At 42.5% G+C, this 12,193-nt stretch overlaps 1 protein-coding gene across 3 annotated transcripts; it reads right to left on the bottom strand.

Moving 5' to 3' along the window:
- Positions 1–5,007: 5,007 nt before the first annotated feature.
- On the bottom strand, positions 5,008–11,615 carry LOC122675656 (non-histone chromosomal protein HMG-14). Of its 3 annotated transcripts, none has more exons than XM_043874641.1 (7): positions 11,503–11,615; positions 11,208–11,331; positions 10,845–10,877; positions 10,730–10,759; positions 10,597–10,647; positions 7,505–7,633; positions 5,008–5,872 (listed from the first exon to the last, which is right to left on the bottom strand). In XM_043874641.1, the coding sequence occupies exons 2-7, from the start codon at positions 11,220–11,222 to the stop codon at positions 5,825–5,827; spliced, it is 306 nt and encodes a 101-aa protein (XP_043730576.1). In that variant the 5' UTR covers positions 11,223–11,331; positions 11,503–11,615; the 3' UTR covers positions 5,008–5,824. The 3 variants fall into 3 exon arrangements, with proteins under 3 accessions (XP_043730576.1, XP_043730578.1, XP_043730577.1); XM_043874643.1 differs by having other exon boundaries at positions 11,208–11,328; positions 11,568–11,582; XM_043874642.1 differs by having other exon boundaries at positions 11,208–11,328; positions 11,503–11,523.
- Positions 11,616–12,193: the final 578 nt, after the last annotated feature.

Below are 12,193 nucleotides of genomic sequence, written 5' to 3'. Positions count from 1 at the left end.
TTCATACATTTTTCAGCTTGAATTTTCTCTGGGTAACAAAGTGCTTTCCATAAAAACACAAACAAAAAACCCCCAAAAAACTGCTTTCCGAGATAAAAAGTAATATTAGCAGAATTTGCAGTTAGGATTACACCTGCAATGCAACAGTAGCCTTTACAGTAAGTTAAAGATGTAAGGGAATACTACTGGACTTAACCAATGCTGCATTCTAGTGAGTAAGCACAGTCAGATCTGATGAGCCGGCGTTCTCATTTATAGCACTCAACTTAAAGTTGGTTCAATCAAATGTATTGTCTAAGGTTTTACACCCAAAATATATATCGGTGTAAAGGGGAATAAATCTAACAAGAATCGAGGTACTGTAAGCTCTGAGAATCACTGAGGAATAACAACATCAGATATTTTATTGGGCAGGCTTCTCTGGTGGCTCAGCAGTGAAGAAGCGGACCACCAAAGCAGGAGACATGGGATCTATCCCTGGGTCAGGAAGACACCCTAGAGAAGGAAATGGCAACTCACTCCAGTATTTTTGCCCGAAAAATCCCATGGACAGAGGAACCTGGTGGGAAACAGTCCATGGGGTGGGAAGGAGTAGGACACGACTTCGCGACTGACTAAACAAGCATTTTATTGCGTGCTCTGTGCCAGCACTGCTTTAACTCCTTGGACCTTCTGAAAAAGGCATTAATATCACTCCAGTTAAGTCCTATTACCAGTCCTTCTCCCCTTCCCTGTTGGGGTCACAGGCTTCTGCAACCAAGGTAGTGAAGCTGCTATAACCACCCTTGACTCAGACCTGCGTTTGAACCATGTTGTCCAGACTATCTCTTGGACCCCGGCACTGTGGTTTCCCTTCTCCCTAGCAACTTTCGGCACTGTGGTTTCCCTTCTCCCTAGCAACTTTCTTACCAATCATGTTCCATTTCTACGCCCTCCAAAAATTTCCAAACACCTTCTTACTTAAAAAAAAAAAAAAAATCAAAGTGGAATCAGCATCTGATGATGTTACAGGTGGGACTAACCACACCAGATTTTTTTTTTTCTTTTTTAAATATCAGCTTCTTGTTAAATTGAATCTGCATGAAACCCTGACCAAACATGTAAAACTTCAAAGATAAATGAACAATTTTTACCGCCTATGTAAATATCTGCTTCCTGTACATTCTGTTCACTTTGTTTCCTATTTATAGGTATTTTTAAAATATCCATCTTTATTTGCTTCACAATAATAAGGATGGACTAGACTGGTCATGGTTGTATGGCTTTGGGGACTGGTTGACTGGAACACAGGGGTTTAGTATACTGTACTTCTTCTGAGTGTGAGTAAAATCATCCCTAATTAAAAAAACTGTAGTGGCCAAATTATGGCACAGCCATACAGGGAACTATTAAGCCAATATTAAAACATTTTACAAATAAAGAAAAACCCAGAGCTTCCCTGGTGGCTCGGTGGCAAAGAATCTGCCTGCCAATTCAAGAGATACGGGTTCAGTCCTGATCTGAGAATTTCCGTGTGCCTCGGAGCAACTAAGCCCACAGGCCACAACTACTGAGCCTGCGTTTTGCAGCCTGGGAGCTGCACCTACTGAAGCCCAGGCACCCTAGAGCCTGTGCTCCACAACAAGAGAAGTCACCACAATGAGAGGCCTGAGCACCAGAGTAGCCCCTGCTCACCACAGCTAGAGAAAAGCCCGAGCAGCAACAAAGACCCAGTATAGCCAAAAATAAATTAAAAAAATTTTAAAAGAAAACCCCAAACATATATGAAGAAAATTCAAAATGTTGAAAACAATTATTTTTAGCTTCCAGGATTAAATGATTTGTATTTTTCAGTTTTTTAATGTAATCCTAAACATTTATGATCTGAAAACCAATTTGTTACTTTCTGAGCTGCTTCCCATCATCTATTTAAGATTCTTTATTACCTATTTAAGGTTAATGTTTTGAAACTCTCAGCTGCCTTGCAATTAAGTGATGGAACAACTCTGGATTGTAATAGGCAGATACATACTTAGAATTTATCTGTAGAGGTTAATAGAACTCACCCATATTTCAGTTTCACAATGCTTGTTTTAATGGGGAAAATGTCTAAACGTCTGACAAATTACGTTCTTGAAATAAAATACTACGCAGTGCTTACAAATGCTATGGAAGAATACTCATTAACCGAGGGGAAAAGTTCACAGTATGGGAGAGACTACAAAACTGGATGCAGAGGGAATTCCCTGGTGGCCCAGTGGTCAGGGCTCTCTGTTTTCACTGCCAGGGCCCAGGTTCCATTCCTGGTTGGGGAAATAAGATCTGTAAGCCATGTGGCTCAGCCAAAAGCAAAAAATAAAAATGGAAAAAAGGACTTCCCTGGTAGTACTGTGGATAAGAATCACTTGGCCAATGCACGGGAGAGCAGTTTGATATTCGGTCCGGGAAGGTCCCACAGGCCTCAGAGCAACTAAGGAGGTGAGCCACAACTACCAAGCCCATGCCCCTAGAGCCTGTGCTCCTAAACAAGAGAAGCCACCATAATGAAAAGCCAAAGCGCCACAGCTAGAGTATCCCTTGCTCTCTGTAACTAGAGAAATCCCTGCTCGCAGCAATGAAGACCTAGCACAACCGAAAAAAGAAAAAAACCAGAATGTATGACACCAATTTTGTAAATTCATATAGGCACAGAAAAGGATCTGAGAAAAACACATCTTTAAATAGTTGCCTAGAGAGTGAATTATAATTTCAGGTGTTTTTAGCTTGTCTGTTTCCTGCGATTTTCCCCCCAGTGAGCATGGATTGCCCCTGTACTCAAACTAGACGCACATACATACATATTTCTCCTCCCTGCACCTGCCAAATCCCATAATTCCTGTCCCCAACCTCACAGGCTTTTGCATGTTTCCCAACGCCCCTACAACTCTTTTCTGGGGCCTCTTGTGATTATCATGCATCTCTGCATCACGCACCAGGCTTCGTGCTTTAAATCCTCTAATTGGACTCATTTGAAGGTCAAATCCAACCTCAGACAAGCCCAAATACAGAGCTCTTGCTGACTTCCCTAGCTAACAAATGAGGCTAAGATTTGTCAGTGAAGTCAGTCACTCAGTCGTGTCCGACTGTCTGTGACCCCATGGACTATACAGTCCATGGAATTCTCCAGGCCGATACTGGAGTGGGTAGCCATTCCCTTCCCCAGTTGGGATCTTCCCAACCCAGGGATCGAACCCAGGTCTCCCACACTGCAGGTGGATTCTTTACTAGCTGAGCCACCAGGGAAGCCCTGGTTCCATTTGTCATCATTATTAGTAAACAGTTCTCTTCCTTGTCCTTCTAGGACTGCTGAACTATGTCCACTCAAGCATTCCTATCACTCGGTTCTCGTTGTTCAGAACTAGTTGTTCAGTGTTAGGAGATGAAACTTTTCCCAAGTACCGATCCCAGAAAAGATGCCTCAAAGTGGTCTTCTTTTTCCTAATCTATTTTTTAATTGAAGGACAGTTGCTTTACAGAATTGGTTTCTGTCAAACATCAACATGAATCAGCCATAGGTATACATACCTAAGACACAGTTTTTTTAAAGTAATAGTTTTGACAGCTGAGGGGAACACCCACTTAAAGAGATATCATTTTAAAAAAAATTATAAAAGGGCAATGCTTAAAGGCCAAGGATTTAGAAGTACTTCATTCCAATTTTCTACAGGAAAGTCAATTTCTTTTAGGTATCAACCTATAAGTCAAAAAACCTTAACTATCATACTATTTTTTAGAAAATTAATGTCTCTTTAAACATACAATTATAGCAATGAGTTCAGAATAAGAAAATACTTGTGACTGTAAACATGTATCACATTCTTAGGGGTGGGATGGTTGGGTAGTACAATAAACATTGCCAGATGGATTACAGGGTTGAAACTATTTTCCCATTGGTTTTTTAGATACCCCTTAACCTGTGAGAAAATAGCTGCTAGAAATTCTGGTACCCAAAAACTGCATGAAGTAGCCATTCACACAGCAAAATGTTTCAGCTCCTTTAAATTTGCATATGCACACTCTGACTTATTCTATCGAAACTTACAAACTGTCTGAAAAAGGGAATGGCTTATCCACTCCAGTATTTTTGCCTATAACACTCCATGGACAGAGGAACCTGTCGGGCTACAGTCCATGGGGTCCCAGAATCAGACATGACTGAACAACCAACAGTTTTATTGGTGTCAGGATCAAGAATCTTCCCATTCTCCAAGGGTTGTCAAAGCCCTCTTTTGGGTACCAGATCAACCCAAATCAACGTCCTCTGCATTTTTTCCTGTAGTTTCACTTTTTAAGATGCCACATTTTGCCACTTCCTGTGAACTCTGATCTTATGGGCCATTCAAATGGCACACGGCCTTCACAGAGTCCTATGGCCCTGTAGGACTCGTTTCTAAAGCACTCTTGCATCCTACTCATCAAATCCACATGTGACGTAACATCAAGTGTAGAGAGCTCTAAACTCTCTTCCATGGCTTCTCCCTCTTCAGTGCTGACCCTTGCAAAGTGCTATCTTTGGCCCCACTTCTGCAGTTACCAAATCAGCACAGGTGTCCAGTATTATCTCTGAAGACTATTTAGATAGGAAAACAGGACAATACACATGAAAACAAGTCTTGAAAATATGCAAACACACACATAGTTCTAGCTTACTCAGTATTTAAAGCTTACTTTTTAAGAAAAGTAATCATGTATTTATTTTGCTTCAGAGGACAAGTGGCTCATTTCCCAATAGGCCAATTTAGTCACAAAAATATCTGCAAGGTACACTGTAGAAGTATTATAGAAAAAAGGAAGCATTTCAGTCTTCCAAAATTTTAGTAAGATTGTAAGAACAAATGTGACAATTCTTTAAAATCTAGGGAACTCCCTTGAAGTCCAAGGGTCCGGACATTTCAGGCTTTCACTGCTGAGGGGGAATGAAGATCCTCTAAGTCACTGAGCCAAAAATAAATATATATATAAAATTTAAACCAGAACTTAATACATGCATTTCAAGGAATTCTTTTATAACTGAGATTTTATTGGTTGTTTTGAGGATCACTACACAGATATTTCAATTTGTACACAATTCTTCACATACGTACCAGAAATCTAAAATATCATGTAGTTGTGATTCTTAACAGTTATTCCAGTGACTTTCCAGCTTAAAATTTGGAGCAACTTTCCTTAACAGGATATCAAGTACCAATATCTTCAAATATTGATATGTTGTTACATCATAAGTCCCACTGATTCACAATTTAATATCATATACACTACATACCCAAACTGTCAATCGTTCACAGCACATTAACCAAGTTACTAGGAAAACTGGACTACCACGACCAAAGATGTTATAGTATAGTGCACAAAATTCTGACCAGGAGAGCCAAGATCAAAAAGTGGTTTGCTGTAGGAAATAATTCTACCAAAACAAAATGGGAAGAGAAGTAATTTAAAGTGTTCAAGACATTAAATGCACAACTGACTCCAAACTGCCATTTAGTATGCTTTTGTATTATAGGATATAAAAGCTACCCCCCATCTATGGAATGTTAAGCTGACACCCAAGACAATCAAAGCCTCCCATATCCAATATCCCACTATTTTCTGGTTGTACCAAAAAATAAACAACCAGCAAATGATTTCACCTCTTAAAAAAAAGCATTTACACTTAAAAAATGGGATGAGGTGGGATTCCCTCCTTTTTAAAAATGTTTCTAGAGCTACTAAAAAACTTGCATTTACAAAATAGTTGATAAAAATATTCCTCTGGATTGTACAAGAAGGGAAACAGGGACCACTGACAGGACTGAGTGTGTGGTTATTAATCAGACTTGGCTTCTTTCTCTTCTGCTTCATCAGAGGCTGGGCTCTGCAATCAAATGAAAAAAAGTGATCAAACATTTGACTCCTGCGTCATTGCTATGAAGTCACCAATATTTAGCATTTATTATAATGTAAGCTTTCCTCACTCTACTGTTAAGTCTTAAAAATACATTCAATCCTCAATATTTGTAGATTCTGTACCGGTGAATTCACCAACTCAATAAAAGTTATTTGTAAGCCCAAATCAATACTGATGGCATTTCCATGGTCTTGTGCAAATACACAGCAGTAAAAACCATGAGTCACCTGACAAGCAGTCTTAGCTAACCCTTCTTGTTTCAGCTCTAACACTGTAAGCAAGCATCTATTTCACAGTCTATTTAGTGCCACATGTATCATTTTTTTTTGTCCTCATGGTGGAGAAAATGTTGACCAGACAAGTCTAGTGTTATCCAAGACCATGTGCAACAAGGTTGTGGTGTGCTATGTGGAGAAAACCGACAACGGACAGCTTCACTGAAGCACAAGTTACAGTGCTGCTTCTCTTGGCCCTGCGTTCTGTATGACTTCTCAAAAACACGTATTAAGCAGGAATACAAATAAGGCTGGGGGCTTCCCTGGTGGCTCAATGGTAAAGAAGCCACCTGGCAAGGCAGAAGATGCAGGAGACTCAGGTTTGATCCCGGGTCAGGAAGATCCCCTGGAGAAGGACATGGCAACCCACTCCAGTATTCTTGCCTGGAGAATCCCATGGACAGAGGAGCCTGGGAGGGTACAGTCCATGGGGTCGCAAAGAGATGGACATGACTGAAGTGACTAAGCACACACACACTTAAGGTTATGGTTTGATCTGTTGATGGAAATGTTGCAATGAGTGTATTTTGAGAATCTAACCCTGTATTTCCACTACATGCAACTATCCAGTACTTGGAGCAACCTTATAGAATACAACCATCACAGATAATGAGAATCAACTATAGTTTGATAAAAGGGATTAGAAGGTGACATTCTCCCCTTATAAATGTATTAGTTATTTACCACAACCTTGAAACCCACTTATTTTTATAGGTAAAATCTTTTTTTCAGAGCTTAAAAGCATAGATTGAGGACATCAACCCTTTTAATTGATCGAAGTTACTACCTAAATCTAGACAAGTGGCTACTTTAAAGTAAGACTTCATTATGTAAAAAGGAGAAAAATGTGAAAAATAAGGGAATGGATTAAAAAATTTTTAAAACGAACATCCAGAATATTAGAAACTAACAAAGGGGATGTATGTATATCTATGGTTGATTCATGTTGAGGTTTGACAGAAAACAAAATTCTGTAAAGCAATTATCCTTCAATTAAAAAATAAATTTATATAAAAAAACTAACAAGATTATTAACAGATCTATACACGGCAATTTGGATAAAAAAGAGACTAGAATGTTTAAACAAAATCCCTATGTTATATAAAGAAATATCATTTAGTAAATGAAACCTTAGTGTACGATTTCTTATTTACAGTAAAAAAAAAAAACCCATTTACAGGTAAAATTTAAAATATGATCTAAATTCATAAAAAATATTCTGCCCACTTGGAGCAGAATACAAACTTTGTTCAATATTATAAAGACTGTTTTATCTGCTGCATTATCCACTGTTCAGAGTCAAAATTAATCACACACTCCTGACCTCCTCGTTTTTAGTCTCTCCATTTTCTGCAGGCAAGTCTTCTTTAGTCTCTTGGTTGGCCACTTCCGCCTGTTTTCCCTTTGCTCCTCTTTTCCCTTTTGTTTGCACTTTTTTGTCTGAAGATTTATCCTGTGATAAGAGTAAGAGTATATTTAAGTATCAACTCTGCACTTGCCGACATTTTCTGACTTGCTGGAAATTGTCCCCACCATAGCTGCAATGTTAGTGCTGCTGCTTGTCAGTCTGAGTTACAGGACACACTTCAAGGTCAGCCCCCAAGAAACAGGACCACATAACATGCTGAGGTCCTAACAGCACCTGCATACCAAGCCTCACCAGACTCAAGACAATTACATCTAAAGCTTCAGCAACTCCCCTTCTCCACTATTCTCTGAAGTTCCACAGGAGAGAACAGAGGAACTGAGGAATGGTTGGAGGGCTCTCTCCCTGCCCCTGTAACCCTACCCACCCCCAAACTTTTAAGTGGGAACAACAATCAAATTGTCAAATAACCACTGTCCCGAGGATTCACCTGAGAAAAGCACCATATTGTAAGGTCAGATTGACTATCCTGCTACAGTTAGTCCCTTGATATATATCAACAGCTAAAAAGATCAACTTTGAGTTTATCATTTCATTTAGGTGTATGAAGTATCTGAAAACGCACAGGTATATGATGATAAAAGACCTTCAAAGGTTATGTCAGTTTAAAATAATATACAACAGTATTTCTGGATACCATCCACCAATGGGGAAAGAGAAATCTAACAAATATTTATTTCCTGTTAAGTAGAGAACGTAGTTAACAACCAAATTAAGTAAAGTCACCAGTGAGTTGCATAATACTGACCAATACTTGCATTAAACAGCCACAAAGATACAAAAGACCTGACAACTTTAATGCTAAGGGGGCGGGGGATCAGTGGAATGGATTCTGTGCCAATAGTGGCATTCCATACATGACAGCAAGTCAACCACTAGCAACTGAGTATCTTTAGAATAAACAATAGATTATCTAAAAGCATATTTGGGGCAACACTGCTACATACAGACACACCATGAAGTATCACAATACTTTCTGCATTTAAAAATAATTGTTTAACAATCTGATTGCTTTAAATTTCTCATTAAAATCATAACCGGTCAGAGAAACATAAAAATATAAAACCTTAAATGGATTAACAACCTAGACTGAAATATCAGTTTTAACTACTAACAGCTGGAAAACCAGATGAAACAAAATAAGTCTACATGTCTTTAGCATGGTAATCAATATACCAAAACTTTACTTTCTGTTTAAGTCTTTAAAGTGGATCAATTACGAAGACAATACTACTTTATTAAAATTAAAGAGAAAAAAAAACTCTCTTTTGCCATCACTTTTCCTTTAGCAAACTGAGCAGGCAGGTTTGTTTCTCAAGGAATACATAAAAACTTACCTGTTGGCCTCTGAAAGGGAAGAAAAATGTTAATTAAATCCAATGGCCCCAAACACAACTGAAAGTAAAATTTGACTTTTTTCCTTTTGGCCGCACTGCATCGTGTGGAATTTCACTTCCCTGACCAGGGATCCATCTTGGGTCCCCTGCATTGAGAACTCAAGAGTCATACCAAATTCACCACCGGGGAAATCCCTGAACTGTTTTCATTAAAAAAACAAAACAAAACCCAAACTTTTAGGACAGATCAAAACAGAGACAGGTGAATAAAAAAGATGTAAGAGAAAACAGGCATAGCATTTTAGCCAATTGGTTTATTGAAATAATAAATAATAAAAGACGAGTAGTAATAGCATACTTTACATGCAGATATTTTCCAACAAGATACACTATTTTCCCTGCATTCATGAAGTTTCTCTTTACTGAGTTTTCGTATGGAATTCTTCATTTTCAGGTCTGAGAAATTCCAAGTGGGCCTACTACACCTATACCTTCTTTAAATCCACTTTAAAAAGATCACAAAACAGAACTTTCTATTGGAAAAACTCTGAAATTTTTATACTCAGCTCTGTAGAATGTTTAAATAAAGACATGGGAAAATTTTTCGGTATTATTCAGTATTTAGCTTTCACCTATACTCTTAGGAAAGGGGAGATGACAATGAAGATTGAGGGGAGAGGAGGCTTCTAAAAGCAAACTTTGACCTAAGTTTTGAGTTAACAGAAGTTAATCACACCATGAATTTCCCCTGTAGAACAAATAAGAGCTTTAGAGGGTGGTATCAATGCTAGATCCAAAGAGTCACAAATGATGTACACATATTTTGCTGTTCCAACTTAGGTTTTCAAAATACAAATCTCCAACTACCCAAACACTCGCCATGTGAATAAAGCAATCAGGAATCTATTCCAGAGCAACACTATTTACGATCATCTGAAAGAATGTCAGGATAAAATAATTTAGAGAACTTTCACATAAACTATACAAAATAATCTTAGAAGAGGAATGTTCTCAGAGAACATAATTTTTTATCTCCCCCTGCACGTAAGGTATGACCCCTTACCTTGCCTTGCGAACCTCACAGGCAAAAACTTACACAGTCCCCATCTCCTGGCCTCAGTCCTAGCTTTTCTGATACTCAGAAAAGGAAGGCCAAGCATGCAACAGAAAACCACCAACAGGGAACCATTAACTATAACATACACAACACAAAGAATGGATTTCCGTGGTGAGTGAAAGTTATTCTTCAGTATTTTCAGTCGTCTTAAATTTCCCAAATTCTGGAGCAGCACTAATGTGATATTATATTCCCGTAAGCCAGGATGACGACCACATTCACTGAATTTTACTCATACTAAAAAAGGCAGTTGGTGACGGACATGGAAGTCTGGCATGCTGCAGTCCATGGGGTCGCAGAATCGGACGCCAGTGAGCCACTGAACTGACAAAAGGCACTGTTTACTGAAATTATTATAACATAAAACTCGTGGTAAATAAAATAACCCTCCGACAACTTTTCAGGAGACTGTGACACTAAACTGTGGTTGATTTGCCGAGTCTCAAAGTTAAGACCTGCGGGGCCAGCAGTGACCGTTAGAGACCTCCAACAATTCAAAGACACCATGATCTCTAAAGGCTGAGTCTGAAACCTACCTTTCCCGCCGCCTTTTTTGGCTTCGTTTCCACTTTTGCAGGAGCCGGTTTCTGAAAAACAAAGGTAACACTGAGCTTCTTCCCTAGGTTCGAACCCGCGGAAAAGAAAGGTTAGGGGGCTCGCTTTACTTACTGCTGACAACCTCGCCGATCTCCTCTTGGGCTTTGGGAGAAAAAAGAAAAATGAGCAAGGAATGCACGGTGCGGAGGAAACCTAGCCCACCCCCGGGAGCGGAGCGGGGTCTTACCTCCTCCTTCGCCGCCCCCTCGGCGGAGCTGACCTGCGGGAGAAAGGAGAGGGCGAGTGGGCACAGCCCGTGAACAAAAGTGCCCGCGCGCCCCGGGCTCGTCCGCGCGCAAGAACAATGCCCGTCCGCGTGACGTCAGCGGCTTCCCGCCGCCGTGTTCGAATCTCGCATCCGGCTCCTCGGGCTGCCGAACGTTCTAGAACGCAGCACCGAGGCCGCCGTGCGCCAGCCCTCCCGCCCGCCGCAAGTCCGGCCGCCTCCCCGGCCCAGCGCTGCAGAGGAAGCGGCGGGCCTGGGCCTCGCGGGGCTCTGGGGACGGCCGCGCAGCGGAGTGGGCGTGTGCGGGACGCGGCCACTGCTCACCTTCCTCTTGGGCATCGTGGCGGCGGGGCGGGCGAGAGCCGGGTGCCTGAGGGCCGCGGCGCGCCGAGAGCCTTCGCGAAGCTGAGTAGCCTGACCGCTGCCGCTCCTCCCGCCGCCCGAGCTGCTGGGACCCGCGGCGGGGGTGGTGGGAGAACCGGATGGAACCGGATTGGGAGCCCGCCCCCTCCTCCCCCCGCGTCCCCCGGCCCCGGGCTCCCCCTCCCCTCCGGCCGGGCCGCCCCCCGCCCTAGCCCCCGCCCATTGGCTGCGGGGTCCACCGCTCCGCGGCCCGCACCCCGAATAGGTGAGGCCGGCCGTCACTCGACCACTGCGCCCCGCCCCCGCTCTCGGCGCCCCCACCCGTCCGCCGTCTCGCGGGGCCCCAGACCCAGGCGAGGGGGCGGGGCCCCACAGGCCGCTCTCGCCTCACGGTAGTTTGTTTGAAGCCGAGCCGCAAAGTGCGGTCTGCGTGCTGATTGGCGGACGCCCGCCACGTGGTCTCCTGGTGCGCCCACCCACAACCCTCCGGGTTACCTGGTCGCCAGCCAGCGCCAGGGAAACCCCGAGGATAGAGTCCCTTCTCTGTAGGGGCAGTTGGGTTGGAAGGTTTATAGTTCACAGAATGGGAAGGGAGAGACAACGGGTTTAACTACGAACCAATTTTCCCCACCTCAGTCGGTAAGAAAAGCTATCTAACTAGATTTACAGTCTTGCTGGCCTGCGGGGAGCAGGTCTTAATGCGCAGGCGCGGGATAGAAGGTCGTGGGAAGGAAAAGTCCGCGCGGGGCGCCACTGCGCAGGCGCGGATCTTTGCGACGGCGCTGGATTCGCAACCGGATTCCCCTGGTCTGGTCTTTTCGTATAGCTTTTTTAAAAAGTCGTCCGTTCCTTGAGGGGCTGGGGGTGCTGGCGGTTCGTCTCAGGAGCTCAGTGGGCGCCTGAGTCCCGACACCCACCAAGCCGAGGACGCGTGGACCCACTCTCAG

Source organism: Cervus elaphus, chromosome 19 (genome assembly GCF_910594005.1).
Source record: "Cervus elaphus chromosome 19, mCerEla1.1, whole genome shotgun sequence".
NCBI lineage: Eukaryota > Metazoa > Chordata > Mammalia > Artiodactyla > Cervidae > Cervus > Cervus elaphus.
This window is presented reverse-complemented; position numbering and strand designations above follow the sequence as displayed.

Excerpts from the sequence above, each read along its gene's own strand:
- LOC122675656 (XM_043874641.1), bottom strand. Across the intron at positions 10,648-10,729 it reads GATCGGCGAGGTTGTCAGCA|AAACCGGCTCCTGCAAAAGT; the intron begins GTAAGTAAAGCG and ends TTTGTTTTTCAG. Across the intron at positions 7,634-10,596 it reads CAAAAAAGGCGGCGGGAAAG|GATAAATCTTCAGACAAAAA; the intron begins GTAGGTTTCAGA and ends CTCTTATCACAG.